This window comes from Ceratotherium simum, chromosome 5, assembly GCF_057802395.1.
Source record: "Ceratotherium simum simum isolate JZ-2026a chromosome 5, ASM5780239v1, whole genome shotgun sequence".
NCBI classification, from domain to species: domain Eukaryota; kingdom Metazoa; phylum Chordata; class Mammalia; order Perissodactyla; family Rhinocerotidae; genus Ceratotherium; species Ceratotherium simum.
In genome coordinates, this window is record NC_141904.1 from 25,891,736 (window position 1) to 25,913,636 (window position 21,901).

Below are 21,901 nucleotides of genomic sequence, written 5' to 3' on the forward strand. Positions count from 1 at the left end.
AGGTGGCTGTGCCAGGAAGGATGTTAGCCACTGGCCACACAGTGGGGCAAACCTGCTCTGATACCGCCTGGTCCAGACTTAGCCCTTGGGGTCTGAGCCCTCAGTGGGGACAATTTCAATCCACCTGTGGGGTTCAGGTGCATTACAGAAGCTGTGTGGGCTTGGAAGGAAGGAAGATGGCAAAAAGGTAGTAGACGTTGGAGTAACAATAGATGGTCACAAAACTTGCCTTTCTTAGGTGGGACGGCATCTTTGAGCAAGGGATACTAGATGAATAGGGGCCAGCCATGCCTTCTGGGGGAGGGTGTCAGGCAATACAGCACATGCAAAGCTCCTGAGGCAGGCAAGAGCTTCCCGAGTTTGGCTGGAGTGTACCTCACACCAGGGAGAAGGGCCAGGGGAGGTGAGCCTTGCCAAACAGGTTAGGGAATTGAGACTGTAGTTTAAATGTTAGGAGAGGCCATTGGAGGGTTTCAAGGGGAATTGTGGGAGCAGGTTTGCATTTACAGTTGTAAAACTCTGTACTGTGAAGAGGGGATTGTGGTACAGCAAGAGTAAAAGCAGAGAGACCAGAAGGAAGTTGTTGTTGGCAGTCTGGCCGAGAGGTGACAGCCATGGAGACAGATATGAACAGATCGAAGATAAAGTTTACAGGTAGAAATGACTACTGGTATTTATTGAGAGCTTTTTTTGAGTGAGGAACTGGGAATACATAAATGAGAAAAATAAGTTTCATTCTCAAGGGTGCCCAGTGAAAAGAAACTACATTAATGAGTTGACTGTGTATCTTTCTAAATCTTCCTCTTGGTTTTGCACTTTTGTATGCACTCATTGAACAAATACAGAATTGTGCTTATATGTCAATGTGAGTTTGTTTTTAACATAAATGGTATTATACTGCACAAGGTTCCTTCAACAGTATTTCTTGGAGATCTGTCTAGGCTATTACATTTGTATAAAAGTTATTCTTTGTAACAGCTGCATAACACTCTATAGGATTAATATACCAGAAGTAACCTCCAGTGGTCAACCCGCCCCCTACAACTCCTACTCCCCAAGCCCTTTATTTTCTAATTGTGGCTTCCTTACCTCAGTAAGTCATGCCAACCTAAATAAAGAGGTAAACTGAGGCAAGCTTGAACCACCAGAAATTGAGTTTATTTGGTAATAGCTGAGGAACTGCAATTCTGAAAACGCATGCTGTAGCAAGCTACAGGCGAGTCCATTAAAGGTTTTGGGTGGGCTGGATTTCTGGGCAAGGAGTGCAAAGAGAGGGAAGTCCAGCCAACAGTAAGTTCATTGGCTTGAGGCTAGGGAGAGATTCTTGGCTGATGTTCATTGGTCAGGAGGTAAGTCTTATCTTCTGTAATTCAGGCATTTATGGGAAATCAGTCTCTCACTTCTTAACTTCTGTTCTTCTGAGGGTGAGTCTCCATTTCATATCCTCCAGTTCCATTTTAGATTGAAATCCTTTCACAGTTGTAAATACTTTGTAAACTAAAACATTGCCTTTTATTTTATTGGTACCCACTTTGTAAAAGGGCTCTGCACACAGGAGCTTACTAAATAAATATTCACAACAGCCTGACTATGAAGAGGCAACAAGCCTCCTGAATCCTTTGCCCTTGAAATGTCCCTGCCTGGTGCTCATAACGCTTTGAATAGGTCGTGAAAATGTGGGCCTTCCGCCTAAGGCAGTATGTCATCTGGGTGTTCAGAGCAGGAAAATAATGAAAAATAATGTTCAGTTGATGTCACAAGCCATTCACCATTCAGACAGTGATGGTTTTCAGGGTGGATTGAAATGAGGTTGTTTTCTTCTGCTTCAAAAGATCCTGGAAATAGCCTGCCTCCTGAATTCTGGGGACAGCTTGGGAGGGGGAGGTGATGGCTGAATTAATATTAAAGCTGGATTTCCCTCCTCAACATTTTATTATGGAAAATTTCAAACATACAGAAAAGTTGAAAGAACTGCACAGTGAACACTCCTATACCCACTACCTAGATTCAACTATTAACATTTTGCTCTACTTGCTTTATTATATATCTGTTCATCTGCCTATTTGCCCATTCACAGATGCATCAATCTATCTTATTTCTGCATCTCAAAGCAGGCTGCAGATATCAGGACTCTGCACCCCTACACTTTCAGCATGAGAACCATTAACTAGAATTAATATTTATCTTTTCTTTTTTTTTTTTTTTTTACTATTTGAGGGAAATTTATATCCAGTGAAATGCTCAAATGCACATATTTGCTAACATCATGATGTTAGACTTTGACCAGGGCATCACAGCCTTTAAGAAGCCCATCCTGCTTTGGTGAGAACCACAAAAAAAAATCTGCAAAACACCTCAGAAGAGCCAGCAGGCAAGTAAGTGTCCTGATGCAGCCTGATGAGTCTGCCATTTCAGACCTTCACACCGCGCGGAAGTTGGAAGAGGCTATTGCCTTCTGTGCAGTCTAATGTCACTATTTAGATCTACAAACTTTTTTATTTATCATTTTAACATATCACTCTGCATTAAAAGTCAAAAGAACATAGAGAATCTAGAAAAAGGATAGAGCAAATTAACTGAAAAAAACGGGATGGGAAGGGGAATGTTTCCAGGGAAAAGCACATTCCTTAAGGCGTCTCTGGTTGGAGCTGGGCGAGAGTTACACGGCATGTAAAGAATTTGATAATACGCACATTATGACCCATATTACATAAAAATTATGACTCATATTACAAAAGCAGGGCACTTGTGAAGGGTCCTGAAAAATAACGCTGGGCTTTTGCAAACTGCTTTAGAAAGGCCAACCAAGGGTGCACAACTTTCAAATGAAAAACTGAAATATGCACTCCACAATACTAAACACCACCCTCATTGTCATTAACAATGAAAACGAGTTTTCAACAGTTTCAACAATAGATGAAAATGCTGAGTTGAGTTTTTTCTGTGTGTTTTTTTTAAGTTTGAGGCCAAAATCAACACTCATTCTTTTGGATGCTGCTTAAATTTTTTTCACGGTTAATATGCATGCTGGTGATATCAATTTTGAAAACTATGGAACATTATAGAAAAGAAAAAGGCAAGGTTAGAATCCCACCATGAAGAGATGAACCGTATTAACCAACTTTTTGTATTCCAACTTTTCCCACTGCGCATAGTTTTCATTCTGACAGCGCTTTCAGACAGCCGTTCCTTTAACAGCCAGCACTTTCAAACAAAATTTACAGAAAATATTGATTCACAGTCTTTTCCTTCCGCTGGCAGATTAGATCCAGAAATTGCTATAGGAAGAAAAGCATTCTTAATTAAAAAAAAAAAGTTGGACAGAAAAGCGTTTAAAAAAAATAGGAAACATGACGCTTTTATTTTGGTGAATTAGCAACAAAGAAAAGGATTAGCATGGACGGGTACTTTTCAAAAATATTTTTTTTCCTCTGGCTCCCGCTAGGGTGGAGGAAGTTGTCTCTGTTCCGAGAGAGGGTGGAATAGAGGCGAAGAACAAATAACTGGGAGTCTCCCGCGCCCCACCGCCCCCGCCCCCGGGGGGGGCTCGGCAGGGCGGGGGTCGGCCGGGGGGCCTGCGGAGACGGAGGCGGCCAGCAGGTGCCTGGGCTCCGGCCCCCTACCCCCACCCGCATCCCCCCTCGCCCTCACCCCGAGCGTGGCCTCGCCCCCTGGCGGGCGAGCGCCGGGCGCCGAGGCGCGGGGGTGGGGGGCGCAGAGCCCGCGGGCCGCGGGCCAGAGGCCGGGGCGCCCCCGGTGCGCAGCCCCGAGGAACATGTCGGCGGCCAGGGCGCAGCGCGGAGCCCCGGGGAGCACTGGGGGAGGGCGTGTGCAGTGGCGGCGGCGGCCGCGGAGCCGCTAGTCCCCTCCCTCCTGGGGGAGCAGCTGCCGCCGCCGCCACCGCCGTCAGCGCGCGGGCCGCGGCCGGAGCGCGCGGGGCGAGCGGCGCGCGGGGCGGGCGGGGGCGGGAGGGGGTGGGCGCAGGGGCGGGAGGGCGTGGGGAGGGTCTCGCTCTCCCGGCGACCGGAGCCCGAGCGGGAGACCCTGGCGGCGGCGGCGCCTGACACTCGGCGCCTGCTGCCGCGCTCCGGGGCGGCATGTCCGAGGCTGGCGGGGCCGGGCCGGCCGGCGGCGGGGCGGGGCCGGGCTCGGGGCGCTGCCCGCACAGCCCCCGCGCCGCCGCCCGCGCCCCCGCAGGGCTCCCCGTGCGCCGCCGCCGCCGCCGCCGGGGGCTCGGGCGCCTGCGGACCGGCGACGGCGGTGGCGGCGGCGGGCACGGCCGAAGGACCGGGAGGCGGCGGCTCGGCCCGGATCGCCGTGAAGAAGGCGCAACTGCGCTCCGCTCCGCGGGCCAAGAAACTGGAGAAACTCGGAGTGTACTCCGCCTGCAAGGTACGGGCTCGCCGCGCCGGACCGCCGCGGGGGTCTAGGGCCCGGCGGCGAGCCCCCCCGCCCCCTCCCCCTCCCGCCCCCGCCTCCTGCCTCCCGCCCGGGGCCGCTGCACCGCGGAAGTGCTGCTGTCGCCCGCGCCCAATTAGCTGCTTCTCGGACAAGAGTCCTGTTGGGTTGGAAGAAGGGGAATCACCAAGACCGAGAACCTTTCATTGCTCCTCTCGGAAGGAGTTGCCTCTGCGTCCGCGCTCCTGGGCTGCCCTGGGGCTTTGTTGCTCTGTAGGAGCCCGCCAGAGGCGCCTCCCAGGGAGCGGAGCAGTGCTCAGTGTGTGGCGAGCGCCCCGGGGCCGAGGAAACATCTTTTTGGGGATCTTCGCCCGTCCTCTCCCGTGCCCCATTGGAAGGAGCTAGGTGGGAGGAGTGAGGGTAGAATAGGCTCCCGGACTCCCGGCGCTTTGGGAGATCGAAGGGGCGGAACGCGCAGGGTGGGAAGAGGGGCACAGCCCGACGCGAGGGTCCTGGAGCTCCGGGCGCTCTCGGCTGAGGGCAGAGGCGCTGCGGCGCGCGGTGACAGCCCCGTCATTATTGTATTATTACTTGTTTAGTTAAAACGCTGTCCCAGCTGCTCGGGGTGTAAACAGGATTTGGCAAGATGACAGCCCAGCACGGCGGGCGCGACTGCTCAGTTTGAGGACGCACGTTTCTTGCCATCCCCTCTCCGTCCCAGCCCTCGGCATCCCGTAGCCCCTCAGCTGCAGATCCAGATGTGGGCGCCGTGCTCCCGGGGTGGGAGGATTGCCCGAGGCCGCGGGGCAGGCTGGCCCTGCGCTGTCAGCAGCGGCTTTGTTTTGACAGGGTGACAGCTGAGGGGGGCGGGGACTTGGCCTTGTCAGCTCCCGAGGCCTGTGGCTGAGGCGGGGAAGAGACACAGGCACACACCTCCCATGTATTCCTCCCGCCTGCTGCAAACACGGTCAAGTTCCTAGGTTTCAGATTCACACAACTCAGCGGCAGTGGCCGCTTCTGAATTTTGGACTAGAGATTATTAATCCTGCTAGAACCCGGTTCCCCGTGATGCTGTTTTTAGCATTTACAGGAGCTTCTCAACCGCAAGGAATGTCTGTGCTTAACCCCTTTTTCAGCACCGTTCACATCCTCATGTGTATATTGAATGCCCACTGTGTACCCCACACTGGTTCAATAAATATTTGTTGAATGAATGTAGGATCTAGCCCATTGCTTCTCAGAATTTAATGTGCGTAGGAGTCACTGGGGGATCTGGTGAAAATGCTGACCCTAAATCAGTAGGTCTGGGGTGGGGCTGAGATTCTGCATTTCTAACAAACTCTTGATGATGTGGCGCTGGTCCACTGACCCCACTGCAAGTAGCAAGACCCTAGTCCAGAACCAGACAATATATTAGTCCCTTTTAAATTCAGCAAAGAAAACTGAAACTGTGAGGCAATAATGCCACACGGCTGGTGTTTCTGAAGAAGACAAGCAAAAAAGATAAAGTGGAGAGTGTGCTTCTAAGAAAGGTGAAAAGCCAGGAGTTGGTTCTGAAGGGCATTAGACTGGTGAGACAAGACCTTGAGTGTGGTAGGCAGAAGGGAGAACTGCTCAGAATCATGACCAAGGTCAGTTACGTGGTGGACTTGGCCTTGGGCAGCCAGAGTGGGCTCCTGGAGGAACTGTGTCAGCTGTGTGTGTGTCCCAGCTGTTAGTTGGGTTCCCATCGTGAGCACCTCTCCCTGCTGCCTGCTGTTGCCTTCATAGCTGAAAACTTGCCTGAAGTTTTAGTCCTATCTAAACCCACGAGCCTGTGTGCCCTACAATGATATTTTTGATCCTTTTATATTTCCATGAGTGAGATGTAGCACCTTTTCTAAAGTTTGGAACTTGAGGGTTTCATGTTCACATTCGCTACCAAGCTTGTAGGTAAACTTATAGGGAAAAATCTCTCTTAGTAAAGGCCTTGCTTTCTGCTCCTGGGAGACTCTGAAAGTGCCTATTTTTATTTGCTCATTCATTCAGCAAGTATTTAGAGGAGTCCCAACTAGGTGCCAGGCGTTGTGCTGGATGCTGGGGCTAAGACACCCAGAATCTGTCCATCTGGAGCTACCGACCATGCGTGTGTACATGTGCACACATGCGTGTATTGCAGGCCTGGGAAGGTGGGCAGTGAACCAATTCCAGTGACGTTCAAAAAAATTGCTTTGTTAGAGTGGCGTTAGAACTCAGAGCAGGGCAGTTCATGGGCTGCAGCATGGAGGGGTGGGGATGGCTTCCTGGAGGAAGTGTCAGTGGGAACTAAGGACTCTTGGCAGCGCAGGGCTGGGTGAGGTGAAGCTTCTTGTAGTGGAGAAACTGAAAGTTATGAAAGCTTGGAGCTGGGCCAGCAGGAGTGGGAGCTCCATTGGCTGGGCCACAAGGTTGGGGGTGTGTCTGTCCAAGAGGGCATTGGAGAATCCAGGAGTCTTAACCTGGGGAGTAACATTATCTCAGATGTCCTTTTTTTTTTTTTAAACTGTGCTTGATTGGGGTGAGGGGGTACGAGAAAGCAGAATCTGTGGTTCTTTCTCACTGGTCTCTACCGTTCGTATAAGAAAGCCCAAAAGGACAGATTCTTCTACCTTCTGTCCCTAACCGGCCCTTGGCAAGTTGGAGAGAGTAGAGGTTAGGGAATGAGGAGGGACCTGGAAAGAGATGAGATGCTTTACTGGGGGCTATTGAGAGAACACGGGGACCCAGACCTGATAAAAGATCTGGCCTTTAAACTTAACAAATGAAGCAGAAAAAGAAGGGAGCTAGTTCACAGCCAGGGTGGTGCGCCACACCCTGGAGAGAAGAAAAAAAAAGAAACAAACAAACTTGTTTTGCAGGATCCAGGGTAGAGTTCTTTGAACTGTGTTCTGGCAAAGGTTGCTTCAGAGTCACTTTGCTGCTGTGTGACGCTGCCAGAGTGATCATTAAAAATGTAGATCTGACCGTGTTATGCCCCTGCTTAGGACCCTTAATTTCTCTTCACTGGGGTCTGCAAAGCGCTGCATGGCCTGGCCACTACTATCTCTGGCTCCTTTTCAGGGCTTTGCATGCATGGTTGCCTTCTACCTCAGGGCCTTTGCACACACTGTTCACTGGGACTGAAAGTTCTTCTCGCCTCACTTTCAAATTAGCTCCCAACTCGTCCTGCAAATCTCAGATTCCCTGCATTTCCTTCACCCCCTGGCCAGCCTTCTCATTATAGATTTTCTGAACCGCTCTGTACTTACCTTTCCTTCCTGATGCTTTCATCACGATTTTTAATTGTGTGGTTCTTTGATATGTGTTTGCCTCGGAATAGATTCTAAGTGATGTGGTGATTGACTGGGTGAATGAGCTGGAGAAGAGAAAACAGAGGAAATGATGAGCTGTTAGGATAGCATAGTGAAATTTTAGCCTGACTACTTCTTGACAGTTGGGTAGAGGGGATTTTTTCACATAGGGTATTTCTAGGTATCGCACAGGTGTCATAGGACTGGGTTTTTAGTGTTAAAAAAGAAACCGCAGGTGAATGTATGAATAGCCGAAATCCACATCTCCTTGAATTATAGTGTAATGTATCTACTAAAAAATCAAAGCAAAAACCATTGACTGGCTTCTCCTGATGAAACGGGCCATTTATACTTGAGGGGAGGCGGTAGGATATAGTGGCCTAGAACATGTGCTTCAGAGTTCAGAGTAACCTGAGTTCAAATTTCAGGATATGCAGCTGTGAGACCTTGAACAAGGACTTCACCTCGGCCTCCGTTTCCTTGTCTGTAAAGTAGGAATAACAATACCCCCCTCACGGCTTAAGAGTGAGGATTTCAAATGGGCTGATGTTGTCTGAGGCACCCGGCAGGGTGTCTGGCCGTGTAAGCCCTCACGGCAGCTCCCAGGAGGGGATACACTGTTCACTTGGAAATCGAGAAAGAAGACGGGACTTCCAGAGGCTCAAATCCCAGCTCTGCCACTTGTAGGATCTTGGGCACAAGTCACTTAGTTTTTCTCTGAGCCTCGCTGACTTCATCTATAAAATGGAGACCATGACTTCAACTAACCCTGAAGTTAAAAGAAAGAAGGTCCCTCAGAGTTCCTGGAACCTGACGGTGCTGGGTTAACCCTGGTGAAACCGAGCTGCCTGATGCTTTCCTCATCGTCTGTTAGAGGCAGTGGCCACAAGCGTTTATGGAGAACCCAGTTGCTACGATTCTGGGCTGAATGCCATACTTAGAGAGTGACATGGGCACAGGGCTATAAAATTAGTCTTAATTTAGAAAATAATGGTTTATAATCTGCAAGTAACACTGATTGTAGAATATGCAGAGAGCAGAGGCAGAGGTGCCACCATAAGAGAAAAAGTGTCCCCTATTGGTGGGGGCAGGGGGGGGGCGGGGGCTGGTGATTGGGGCCCTGGAACCAGCCTTAAAGTTGGAGAGAGCCCCGCACGCCTTTGTTGTGTGTGTCAGTCACGCCGCCAGAGAACAGCTTTCTTTTCAACTGTCAGCGTCTAGAGCAGCGGCTCTCCCCCAGGAGCTGTTTCGCCCTCCAGGGGGTATTGGGCAATGTCCGGAGAGATTTCTGGCCATTGTAATTGCGGGGAGGTAGCCCTCCTGGCGATGTTGCTGAACTTCCCGCAATGCACAAGACAGCCCTCCACGACAGAGTCATCTGGCCCCAGATGACAATAATGCTGAAGTGGAGCAACCCTGCTTTAGAGGAAAATTGTATTGTCCCGTAATACCATAAACACGTTTGCAACATAGGAAAAATTAACGCTTTTAATGTTCATTTGAATAACACTTGAAATCTGAAAAATCTCGCTTTGTGAATCATGGGCATACTTTTAAACAGCTTTATTGTGGTTTAATTTATAAATCATAAGACTCACCAACTCTAAGTGTGCAGTCAGATGGTTTCAGCAAATGTATACAGTTGTGCATCCATTGCCACTGTCCAGTTTTATAATTCTTTCATCCCTCCCCAAAATTTCCTCCTGCTGTGGGTGCCTTTTTAAGGTAATGTTTCGTATCAATTGATTGTTGGTTTGCAAACAGAAACCAAATAAAAAATATCTTTATGGAGACTTTAGGTAAGCAGTATTGTTACAGTAAAGCATGAAACATAGAGGGGGGAATAGATAAAATGTTTAAAAAAAATCAGTCTTTAGCCACATAATAGCCATAAATTGTAGCATACAATTACTTTACGTGTGGTGACTTCTCTGAAGGGCTGTATCGGAGCCAAGCACACACAGGAAAAATGTTTCATTTGGCAAGCACAACACAAAAAGCCCGAGAGAAAGATGACCAAATTTAATTTTGTTTCCTCATAAACTTTCAGGAAAGATGGAAATTCAAGCCTGCAAAGTCTTCAGATTGCAATTTGCAGTTTTATGTAACTGAGAAAGTACTTTATAGGGCAAAACAGAACAAAATCTGCTGAGGACAGTCTTGTTTTAGGAGACTTGTGCTTGCAAATAACATTTTGTGATGCAGCGCTGGTGGTGGTGGTGGTGTTTTATTTTTACCACACAGTAGATTTGAACCTCATTACCTGTCCACATTGGCAGGATTTAATTCTGTGTCTATCAGGTAAATCCACAGGTCTGACCAGCCACAGAGAGTGTTGAGGGTAAAAGACACAGTTTCCTGTGACGTACCTTGGAACAATCAGAACTTCTGCTTCTCAGGTGAAAGATCTGGATACTCGGTGCAACACCAATAAAACTGGATTTCCAAGACTCAGTGGCTTCTGATTTAGTTCGTTTGTCTCTCCATGAGAGCAAGGTGGCTATTTAGGAACAGTTGTCAATGGTTTCCTCCTCTTTTTTTTTTTTTTTTTTTTGGTGAGAAAGATTAGCCCTGAGCTAACATCTGTTGCCAGTCCACCTCTTTTTGCTGAGAAAGATTGGCCCTGGGCTAACATCTGTGCTCTTCTTCCTCTACTTTATGTGTGGGACGCCTGCCACAGCATGGCTTCGTAGGCGGTGCTTGGGTCCGCGCCTGTGATCCAAACATGCGAACCCTGGGCCGCCGAAGTGGAGAACACAAACTTAACTGCTACACCACTGGGCCAGCCCTGATGGTTTTCTACTCTTACTTGTTTCCTACTCCTAATCTGATTCAGACACAGAATCACCTGTGGCAGAATAGCAGGCACCTGGCTACCTGGAGACTCAATCCTCCCCCTTCTCCCTCCACACTGGGCGCCCTTAACTGCCTGTGTTTCAGTTTCCCCATTGGTGAAGTGGGAGTCTTGGTGCCCCCTCACTGACTAAATGAAGATTAAACAGCTTAGCGTATGTGAAAGTTCTTGGAACACAGGCATTCCACAGACATCTATTTTATTTTATTTTTTAAAACTTTCCATTGGTGTCAGCAGTTTGTGTTTTGCCAAAGTATTATGCCTCATGTCATTTGATTCTTCTACCTGGGGTAAGAGGAAGGTAGGGAAGATCATTTTACTAGCAGGGAACTGAGACCCAAAGAGGTTAAGCAACTTCTTCAAGCTGCAGTGGTTGCTCAGGGAAGAGCTGGCCCAGGAAGACTCTCTTTCTAGCACACCATTTTGCATCCTCTTCCCAAACTTTCTCATGGGGTGGAGGGGATGCTGTTCTTCCAAATGGCTTACAGAGAGGGTTTCATTTGTTTCGGGCATTCTACTGCTCTCATTTGACATTTATTGTACTCCTATTGAGAGGTATGTTCAAAGGCTTTTCTAGTTCATTGAAACTGTGCGGGCCATAAAGCAAACAAAATAAGCGTTCTTTATTACTGGCTCAGGGTAGACAGATGCACGCCCTTGATTGTTTTAAAGCTGACAATCAAGAATGGTCACTGGGCTACCCCAATAGAATTCCCTGTTGAGGGAAGATGAAAGAGATGCTTACGCAGGCTGTAGGAAGGTGCCAGATGTGCCAGAGAGGTAAGGAATTGACTGTCCTGGATGTTTCAAAGTCCCCAAACAGCTCTATATAAGACTGGGCACATAACAGTATCTCAGCACAATCCAGAGGAGAATAGTTTTTTTAACTTTCAATTTTATTATGCAGACAGTAAAGCGCTCAAATTGTAAGTTTATAGCTGGATGAATTTTTAGTATGTGTGCATCCATGCAGCCGCCACACAGGTAAAGCTGTAGAGCGTTTCCAGCACCTCAGAGGGCTCCCATGTGCCCCCTCCCCGCTCCTGGTAACCCTTATTCTGACTTTTATTGCCAGAGATTAGTTTTGCCTGTCTTAAACTTCAGTCATACGGTATGAACTCTTTTGCATCTGGCTTCTGTCCCTCAACATGATGTCTGTGAGCTGCATCCATGTCGTTGCATACAGCAGTAGCTTGTAAAGACACACGTTTTTGAACTAAAAAACCAGTTCAAAATTGTCCACCATTTTCAGGATGGAAGTCTCTGGATGTGGACAACTTCATAAAATGAATTTTAATTAGACCTTTGAAAGAAAAGATGGGAATTTGAAATTCAGGTACACTGGGAAGAGCCCACGAGGGCGGGAATATGGACAAGAAATCAGGGAGGTGTACCAGGCCAAGCAGATGTAGATAAGGGCTGGAATGGAGGAGGAGAGGCAGAATGATGGGGAGGTGGGGGCAGGGTGGTGGCCTATGATGTCACAGCTGGTGGAATGCCCAGCCTGGACGGTTCTTTCCCTCCTGGAGTCTGTATGGGTGGGTCCTTACTGGTAAATGTCCATGTGAAGTCCTCTTGTCACCCATCCTTGGTTCTGGAAGGTGACTAGAGTTATACATTGTATTCTGCAAGCCATGCAGAACCATACATGTTGAGAGCTGTGGCAGGGTTCCTAGAAGGCTGACCAGAACCCAATACATAAAGCTTCAGTGAGCATTGACACCTCTGTGATATTGGCCTAGGCCATGGAGATGTGGGAGAGAGAATGTTCCAGTTCATCTACCATGTTCTCCAGAACTGTGTACTGAGGCCACTAAAGGCCACCTTCTCCCCAGGAGTGAGTGAGGAACACAGATTACTACACAGCCCCACACGGTTTCTGCATAAGAACTCGTTCTTGAAAACTCGAATTAAATATGTAAGATAAGCTTATTATTTAATGGAATCATATGGACCATCCATTTCTAATCTTTTCCATAATTGATATATTTAACACAATAGGATTTGCATCTTTTTTACTGGAAGAGTGTGTGTATGCCTGTACACAGGGATGTTAGACCTATTGCCGTTTACTTATTCATTTAACGTTTATTTCCATGGGCTGCCTTAGAAGATTTCTGCTCAGGTTGCTCCTGTCCAAACTTCTTATGACAGTTCATCACTTAGTTATACTTGAAATAGAATTGAATCCTCTATAATTTTGAATTGCTTTCATCTCTGGCATCTAACTGGGCATGCTGTTACCCCCTGCATTGTACACTTTTCTCCTCCAGGTATTGGCTTAGCTTGTTGTCAAGTTGGCAGACTTCATTCTGGTCTGTTCTCAAATGCCAACTTTTCAGAGGAGCCTTCCTGACAACCCCCCTCCGCCACCCATCTAAAATAGCAGCACCTCATTGCTCTATAATCTTACCTTGTTTTGCTTTCATTTACTGCATTTGTCAATACTTGGAAATTGTATATATATATAATATATATTATATATAAATGTATATTAAATATATAATAATTTCCTGTCTGTTTCCTTTATGACAATAGAAACTCCATGAAGCAGAGACTTTGGTTCATTCCATATCCCAGGTCCATGGACCGTGCCTTGCACATAGTAGGTACTCAGTACGTATTTGTTGAATAGGTGGGTAATTTCATGTTCACAGTGAATTTCGTATTCACAGGCTTTGTGAGATTGGAGGAAAGGAAATCATGTTTTTAAAGATGAGGAAACTGAGGCTCAGAGAGGTTTAATAACTTGCCCAAAGCCGTGTGGCCAGCAGCAGAGCAGCGCCGAGCCGGGGCTGGCATCGCATCTCCTGACTCGTAGCTAAGTGCGGTTCCCATGGCTCATGGCGGACCTGATGACATTTCTTGTCTGATGGCCTGGACTTCTGTTCCAAGACAGAGCAAGGAGAAGTCCACCCACTTTTAATCTTTCTCTGAGTGAATGATGTGAGTTTCTCTGACACCTGTTTCCTCTCCTGCAAATTAGGATTAAATTCTCACAAGGGTATTGTGAGTATTGTAAGACCCACAAGTTAAAATCTATGAAGTGAGAAAAACGCCCTACCACATATTCTAAAAATCTACATTATGTAGTCAACTAGAAAAAAAAAATCAATCTCCTATAAAGGCATGTTTTCTAACTACTGTTTATATTTTTTGTTGCTTTGCTGCCTACTTAAAATAAAGGCTACAGTAGGCTTTCTTTAATTTTTTCTTCTGTTTGTATCCAGAGGCCCAGGCACAGGGCTTATTATTTTTTTAATCAGGAAATGAGTGCATTTATTTTGGGAAAAAGGGCAAATAATGCCTCTAATGATCCACTTGGAATAATACACCACCTAACCTTAGGGGAAGGCTTTGAGTAATCTCTTCAGTGACCTCAGGGCAAGACGTGTGGATACTTCCATTAATTCTACACCATCCTAATTCAGTCCCCATTCATTGCTTGCTCTTGGCCTGTGCAGCCTTCTATGAGGCTTCTGTGGTATGAGGAGATTCCAGAAGTACAGAGATGAGGCCTGAGTAAGATCATGGTGACTGATGGCCGAAGCTCTAATTTGCATCAGCTCTAACAAGCTGGTGTTGAAACTGGATGGCAGAATGCCAAGGAAGCCAAGGTCAGCATACTTCGAAATAGCGAAGTGAGCCATGTAACTCAGGATTTGCACCTACCCACAGGACTACCTGACTCACCCCACCTCAGAGGGAGCACGTCCATGAGGATTGGTTAGGTGCCTGTGCCCGGCTCTGTCCTAGGTGTGTGGTGAGTGACAGAAGGAAATGAAAGCCACAAGGAGCCCCTCAGATTGCTGGGAGGCAGATATGGAGGGAAAGAAAAATTCAAGTGAATAATCAAGTGTGAAGTCAGGACAGAGAGAAACCGTGATGAGCTGGGGGCAGGTGGAAGTGTAGGAGAGAGGCCCAGCCCAGGTGGAGTGAACAGTATAAAACAAAGCGGAGAAGCAACACTGAAGGGAGCAAGACATCAGAGTGATTTAGCACATGGACCTGGGCAACAGACAGCCTGGGTTTAAATCCTGGTGTGCTGCTTTCTTGCTGTGTGACTGTGGGGAGATTACTTACCCTTTACAAGCCTCAGATTTCATAGCTGTAAAATGGAGACAATGATGTTGTCAACTTTTTCTATTCATTCAGCAAATTGTTATTTAAAGTGCCAGGTGTTGATTTAGATGCTGGGGGTACCAGTGACAGATGGGTCCTTACTCTGGCAGAGTTTGCTTTCTGGTAGCAGAAGCAGACAGTAAACAAGAAACGAACAGAAACTGGTAAATGCCACACAGAGAATGAAAACAGAGAAGTAAATGAGAGTGCCTGGGGAGTTCCTTCAGATATGTGCCCGGAAAGGTCTCTGTGCGGAGAGTACAGAGTCTGGGGCCTGAATGATAACAGGAAGCCTGCTCTATGGGGGGATGTGAGGGAAGAGGGTGCCAGGTGGGGAGTGCAAAGACTCTGGGGCAAGAAATGGCTTGGCATGTTCAGGGGTGGCCGGGCCACTACTGTGGCTGATGGGGGTGGACAGGGGGGCGAGTGTAGGAGATGAGATGGAAGACAATGAACCCAGATTGCCAAAGTATACTTTCACACGGTGAGATGATCCGATCTCCGTTCTGATCATTTTTGACAAATGCATATCAAGACACAGAACATTTTCATCACCCCAGAAAGTTCCCTCCTGCTCCTTGCCGTTCAAATCCCTCTCCCCGAGAAGCAACCGCTGATCTACTTTGTGTCACCGTAAGTTGGTTTTGCTATTCTAGAATTTAGTTTAAATGATGCCACAAAGGACGTACTGTTCTTCTTTCACTCATCATAGTATTTTTAAGATTCATCCATGTTGTTGTGTGTATCAGTAATTAATTTCTTTTTATTGCCACTGGGTGGATGTACCACATTTTGTTTATCCATCGCCTGTTGATGGACATCTGGGCCATTTCCAGTGGATTCACATAAGATTTGCATTTTAAAGCATCCCCTTAGGCTGCTCTGAGGAGAATAAAGTGTACAAGGGGAAGAGTAGAAAAAGAGGACCAGTTGAAGTTACTGCAATCTATGGATAAGTGGGTGGGGACTTGCACAAGTCTGGTAGCAGTGGAGGGGGTGAGAAGTAGACGGTTTAGGCATATATTATGAGTGTAGAGGCAACAGGACTTGATTTGTTATGGGGGCTGGCATGTGAAGAAAAGACAGAAATGAACCTCATGTCTATGTTGTTGGCCTGAGCAACTGAAAGGATGGTAGTTCCATTTATCAAGATAGGCAAGACCGTGGGAGAAGCAGGTTTGGGGTGGAGGAGGATCAAGAGTTCTTTTTCGGATGTGTTAAATTAGGCACGTCTCTTAGTAGTCGAGTGTTTTGATGATAAAATGAGTTAATCCATTTAGCGATTTGGTATAGTATCTGGAACATTCTAAATGCTCAGTAAATGGGAGCTACTATTACAGTTAAAAGCAGTGCTAAATAGTAATTACTGATCTCAGTAAAGAGACTAGCCAAATTGGAGAAAGGAAAAAACAAAGAGAAATGGTAGAAATAGGATCTGCTGGGCAAAGAAGAAATCAGTTGATAGAAGGTCTTGAATTTCAGGTAGGAACTTTTGAATTGAATCCACTTAATAATAGTGAGTCTTTGAACTTTAAGAAGGAGGAGACACAAGATATTTTAGAGTGCCAGCGAGGAGTTCTAGGTTTTGATCTTGGCTCCTTGCTCCTTTGCCAGGAGCAAGGGTGAAACTCAGGCAAGCCACACGCCTTCTCGAAGCGTTGAATTACTTGTCCTACGGGGTAATTGGGAGGGGAAAATAAGATGATGTAGGCCAACATTGCCTTGGAAAGTATCAGACAGAAGTGCTTGACATTATTAAATGGCATTTTAGAGTAGAGTGATGTGCCTAGTGGGTGTTAGATGGAGAGTTGAGAGTGGGACTGTATTGGAAGTGGGGAGGAAGCTGTTTCTTCTAACTGGCTTTTAAGAGACTGACCTAGGGCCCTGGCAGTGAGAATGGAGAAGGTATAAATCTGGGAGAGACTTTGAAAGAAGAATCAGAAGGCATTGAATGGAGATGTCTGAGCCTCAGCAGCTGGGAGAAAGATAATACCAATGAAGGGAATAGGATAGTTGAAAAGGAGGTGTTGGAGTTCACGACAAGCCTTAATGTGAAACTTACTGGGCAGAGATGCCAGATGTAGGCAGTTGGGAATGTGGGCTGGAAGTTCTGCTTTGCAGGTTGGGCTGGTTATGTGGATTTGCGAGTCATCAGCCCAGATAATGACTGCTACCATGAGAATGTGAGCTGTCCAAGGAAGCAACATACACGGCACTGTTTATTTTGCTCATCCCTGTTGACTTGGTGCCAAAACAACATGCTTCAGAGTGAAAAATTCTGTCAGTCAGCTGGTTGTCTGGGCTGCTCAATGTCAGCCAGACAGTTTGACAGATCTTTCCACTGTGTTGAAGACTGAGCTGACTGCTTTGCCAAGTTCACTGATCAAGTCTGAGATTGGGTGAGCATGTATTAAAAGAGATTTCAGGAATTGTCTGGGATTTAGGGTTCTGGGGCACCAGTTTCTTGGCCCTGGTGTCACTCAGGATCTCTTTAGGCCCTTCCAAGGGTGATGCATCTTTGGATTTAGTCCTGGAGAGGTGACTCAGATGAAATGAAGGGTTTGGCCCACCCCTAGGCCATTTGGTAGCACTAGAGTCATTTTAGCACCTTCTGAGACAATGCCGGAGGGTCCTGGGCCTTTGATTCAGTCAGACCTGATTATTTAGCATGAAGAGGGCAGTTCCGTATTTGTCTCCAGCACAGGCACAAGGATTTCTTCTAGACAGGGATGTCCCTGAGGTTTTCTGGTGATTTGATGTTGGAATAATCTTGGGGAGCTTGGAAGAGAAGCATTTGAAGAGGGTGTTTATACCTGGGTTGTTTTGCCCTGGTTATCTCCTCATGACGTGATTTCCATCCTCCTGTATTCTTGACCGCTCCTTCAGTATTTGTTTTTGTGGTTCCTTGTGGCTTTCCAGGCCAAAATGGCACTCTTAATTAAGGTCTTCAGAGATGCTTCTGCTGCTGAATTACCTCACCAGTTATCTTTTCTCCCCTTCCAGTTCTGTTTTCACATTCAATTCCAGGCAAATTTGATGCCCCGAGGGAAGGCTCTCTCCCGCACTCGCGCTTTCTTTTTTCCACTTGTGCCGGAAGTCCCCAGATTCTTAAAATCCCAGTTTCAAGTCATAGCTTAATGATGTCTGCTGGCCTTCCCCGTACAACTGTGTGAACTGGAAGGTTTGTCACACAATGGAGAAAGAAAAAGTTTATGTCCCAGAAAGGATGACTTATCCATTTACATTTAAACTGTATGTGGAAAGCTAAAGGTAACCCAGGGAGAAGAGAGAGGCATTGACACTCATTCCCATCACACCATTTTTTTCCCTTCAGATCTTTGCTACTCAAAGTGTGGTCCCGGGGCTGGCCCAGTGGCGGAGTGGTTAAGTTCGCCCGCTCTGCTTCAGTGGCCCGGGGTTCGGATCCCAGGCGCAGACCTACACACTGATCATCAAGCTATGCTGTGGCGCTGTCCCATATACAAAGTAGAGGAAGATTGGCACAGATCTCAGCTGAGGGATAATCTTCCTCAAGCAAAAAGAGGAAGATTGTCAACAGATGTTAGCTCAGGGCCAGTCTTCCTCACCACACACACACACAAAAAAAGTGTGGTCCCCACCTGGGAACTTTTTATTTATTTATTTTTTTAAGAGCAGGCCGCAGGGTGACTCCAAGGCCTTCTCATTTTTTTTCTTTGCTTAGGAAGATTGGCCCTGAGCTAACATCTGTGTGCATCTTCCTCTACTTTATATGGGATGCCACCACAACATGGCTTGACAAGCGGTGCGTCTGTGCATGCCCAGGATCCGAACCCTCGAACCCGGGCTGCCAAAGTGGAGCTCGATCACTTAACCGCTTGTGCCACTAGGCCAGACCCCTGGGAACTTGTTACAAATGCAGAATCTTCAGGCCCCACCCCAGACCAGCTGAATCTCAATTTGCATTTTACCACGATATCCAGGTGATTCATGAACAGAATTAAGTTTGAGAAGCACTCCTCCAAATCACAAGAGCATTATCCAAACTGATTCTAAAGCAGGTCACTTCCAAAGAGAAAACTTATTGTGATCACAGCTGATCACAGCGGACTCCAGGTGGTAGTGGTGGTGTTTTAAAACAGGATTAAAAGAGTGTTTTTCAAAGACATGCACACAATTAAGGGGAAAGTTCAGACAGCCTCACAATGGTAGCAGATGACAATGTAAACCCTCTCACCCCAACCCTGCTCATCCCATCTCTCTCCTCACTCCCTTGTAATCATTCCCAGAAATTGGTAGTTCCCCCTCCCCCATTCTGCTGATCTGTATCTTCCATTTTATACCACGGTCAAGGAGGGGAATTAGATTCATTGTACAGAAATCCACTTTAGATTCCAATTAGGCTCGAGTGAATTTGTGAACATGCCAGAAAGTTGGGTGTCAGCAAGTCCAAGGTGTTGAGTGAAGGAGCCCAAACGGAACACCAGCAACTCGGCCTTATTATTAGCAAGTATTAATTGTTTCAAACTCGCCATTACTTTTAAAAGCAGGGCAACTTACTTAATGACTCACTTATTCCTGTCATTTGCTATTTCTCTTTTGCTGAGACAAATTCTGACAGTGGAGGTCTGGTCACCTAAGCACTGTAGCTTCTTTCACTTTTGTAGATCAGGAAAGGACAGAGATGGAGATCCCCATGTGCTGGTCTTCTTTTTTTTTTAAATTTTAAATGTAGTTTCTTGAGCTCTTTAATTTGTAAAGAGAAAAGAAGCCTCAATTTTGGGATGCTCTTTGGGGAAACTTTGCAGAAGACCTATGTTTGAAGTGAAAGTTACTAGCAGTTCTTGCCTTTTTAAAAAACAACTTATTGAGGTATAATTTGTGTACCATAAAATTCTCTGGTTTTACGTGTACAATTCAATGATTTTTACGAAATTGACTGAGTTGTATAATCGTTATCACAATCTAGTTTTAGAAGGTTTCCGTCACCGCAGAAAGATCCTTGCATCCATTTATAGTCAATCTCATTAGCACCCCCAGCCCCAGACTACGAATCTACCTTCTATTTCTATAAATTTGCCTTTTATGGACAATTATATAAATGGAATTATACAACATGTAGTCTTTTCTGATTAACTTCTTACTCTTAGCATAATGTTTTTGAGGTTCATCCATGTTGTAGCATATATCAGCATCTCATTCTTTTTTATTGCCAAATAATATTCCAGTATAAGCATATGCCACATTTTGTTTATGTATTCACCAGTTGATGGACATTTGGATTCTTTCTTCCTTTTGGCTAACATGAATAATGTTGCCGTGGACATCTGTGGGCAAGTCTTTGTGTAGATACATTTTCATTTCTCTTGGGTAGATACTTTGGAGTGGGTTTGCTAGATCATGTGGGAAATTTATGTTTAACTTTTAAAAAAATTGTTTTTTTAAGTTGTAAAATACACATCACAAAAAAATTTACCATCTTAATCATTTTAAAGTGTGCAGTTCAGTGGCGTTAAGAAATTCATATTGTTGTGTAATCATCACCACTGTCTATCCACAGAACTCTTTTTATCTTGGAAAACTGAAACTTTATACCTGTTAAACAGTAACTCCCATTCCTCCCTCCCCTCAACTCCTGGCAGCCACCATCCAACTTTGTGTCTCTGATTTGACTACTCTAGGTACCTCATATGAGTAGAATGACACACTGTTTCTCCTTTTGTTATTATTTCATTAGCACAATGTCCTCAGGTTTCATCCATGTTGAAGTGTGTCAGAATTTCCTTTTCTTTAAGGCTGAATGATATTCCATTGTTTGCATATACTACAATTTGTTTATTCATTCACTTGTCAATGGACACTTGAGTTATTCCACTTTTTGGCTATTATAAATAATGCTTCTGTGAACATGGGCATACAAATATCTCCTTAAATTCCTGCTTTCATTTCTTTTGGGTATATACCAAAAAGAGAAAGTGCTGGATCATATGGTAATTCTATTTTTAATTTTTTGAAGAACTGTCATACTGTTCTCCATAGTGGCTGCACCAATTTACCTTTCCACCAGCAGTGCACAAAGATTCCCACTGCTCTGCATCCTTGTCAACACTTATTTTCTGTATTTTTGATAATAGCCATCCTAGTGGGTGTGAGGTGGTATCTCATTGTGGTTTTGATTTGCATTTCCATAATGATTAGTGATGTGTATCTTTTCATGTGCTTACTGGCCGTTTGTATGTCTTTGGAGAAATGTCTGTTCCAGTCTTTTGCCCATTTTTTTACGGGTTGTTTATTTTTGTTGTTGTCGAGTTGTAGGAGTTCTTTATATATTCTGGATATTAACCTCTTATCAGATATTTGAGTGGCAAATATTTTTTCCCATTCCATGGGTTGCCTTTTCACTCTGTTGATTGTGTCCTTTGATGCACAGAAGTTTTAAATTTTGATTGTCTAATTTAGCTATTTTTTCTTTTATTGCCTGTGCTTTTGTTGTCATATCCAAGAAATCATTGCCAAATCCAACATAATGAAGCTTTTCTCCTATGTTTTCTTTAAGAGTTTTATAGTTTTAGGTTTTATGTTTAGGTCTTTGATCTATTTGGAGTTAATTTTTGTATATAGTGTAAGGTAAATTACAGCAACTTCATTCTTTTGCATGTGAATATCCTGTTTTTCCAGCATCATCTGTTGAAAAGACTGTCCTTTCCCCATTGAATAGTCTTGGCATCCTTGTCAAAAGTCATTTGACCATATATGTGAGGGTTTATTTTGAGGCTCACTATTCTATTCCAATGGTCTATATTTAACGTTTTAACAAACTGCCAAACTGTTTTCTAAAGTGGCTGTACCATTTTGCATTCCTTCCAGCAATCTGTGCAGCTTCCCGTTTCTCCACATCCTTGTCAACATTTGTTATTATCTGCTCTTTTGATTATAGCCATCGTTGTGAATATGAAGTTGTATCTCCTTGTGATTTTGGTCCTTGACTTCTAAACATTCTGCCTTTGTCCAACCTGGAACAGAGAGGTAGTAAAATAGAGTGAGTACGTCCCCACACAACCACAGGACCAGTTATCTGCCTGAACACACCAGTGCTTCTACAGGGTAGACTGAATACTCTCAGGCAAGTCTCTTAACATCTTAGAGCCTCAGCGCTCTCTTCTGAATAATGAGATTAATTAATAGCTTCCTCACACAGGGTGAGATAAGAACAAGCATACATGTGCTTTTCTCATTTTAC

At 45.6% G+C, this 21,901-nt stretch overlaps 1 protein-coding gene across 1 annotated transcript in view; it reads left to right on the top strand.

Annotated features, from left to right (window-relative positions):
* Positions 1-4,006: 4,006 nt before the first annotated feature.
* KAT2B (lysine acetyltransferase 2B) overlaps positions 4,007-21,901 on the top strand; it is a 91,375-nt gene continuing 73,480 nt past the window's right edge. Inside the window, 3 exon segments of the mRNA XM_087430605.1 lie at positions 4,007-4,134; positions 4,137-4,172; positions 4,175-4,392. Coding sequence (XP_087286731.1) covers positions 4,098-4,134; positions 4,137-4,172; positions 4,175-4,392 — 291 coding nt within the window. The 5' untranslated portion in view covers positions 4,007-4,097.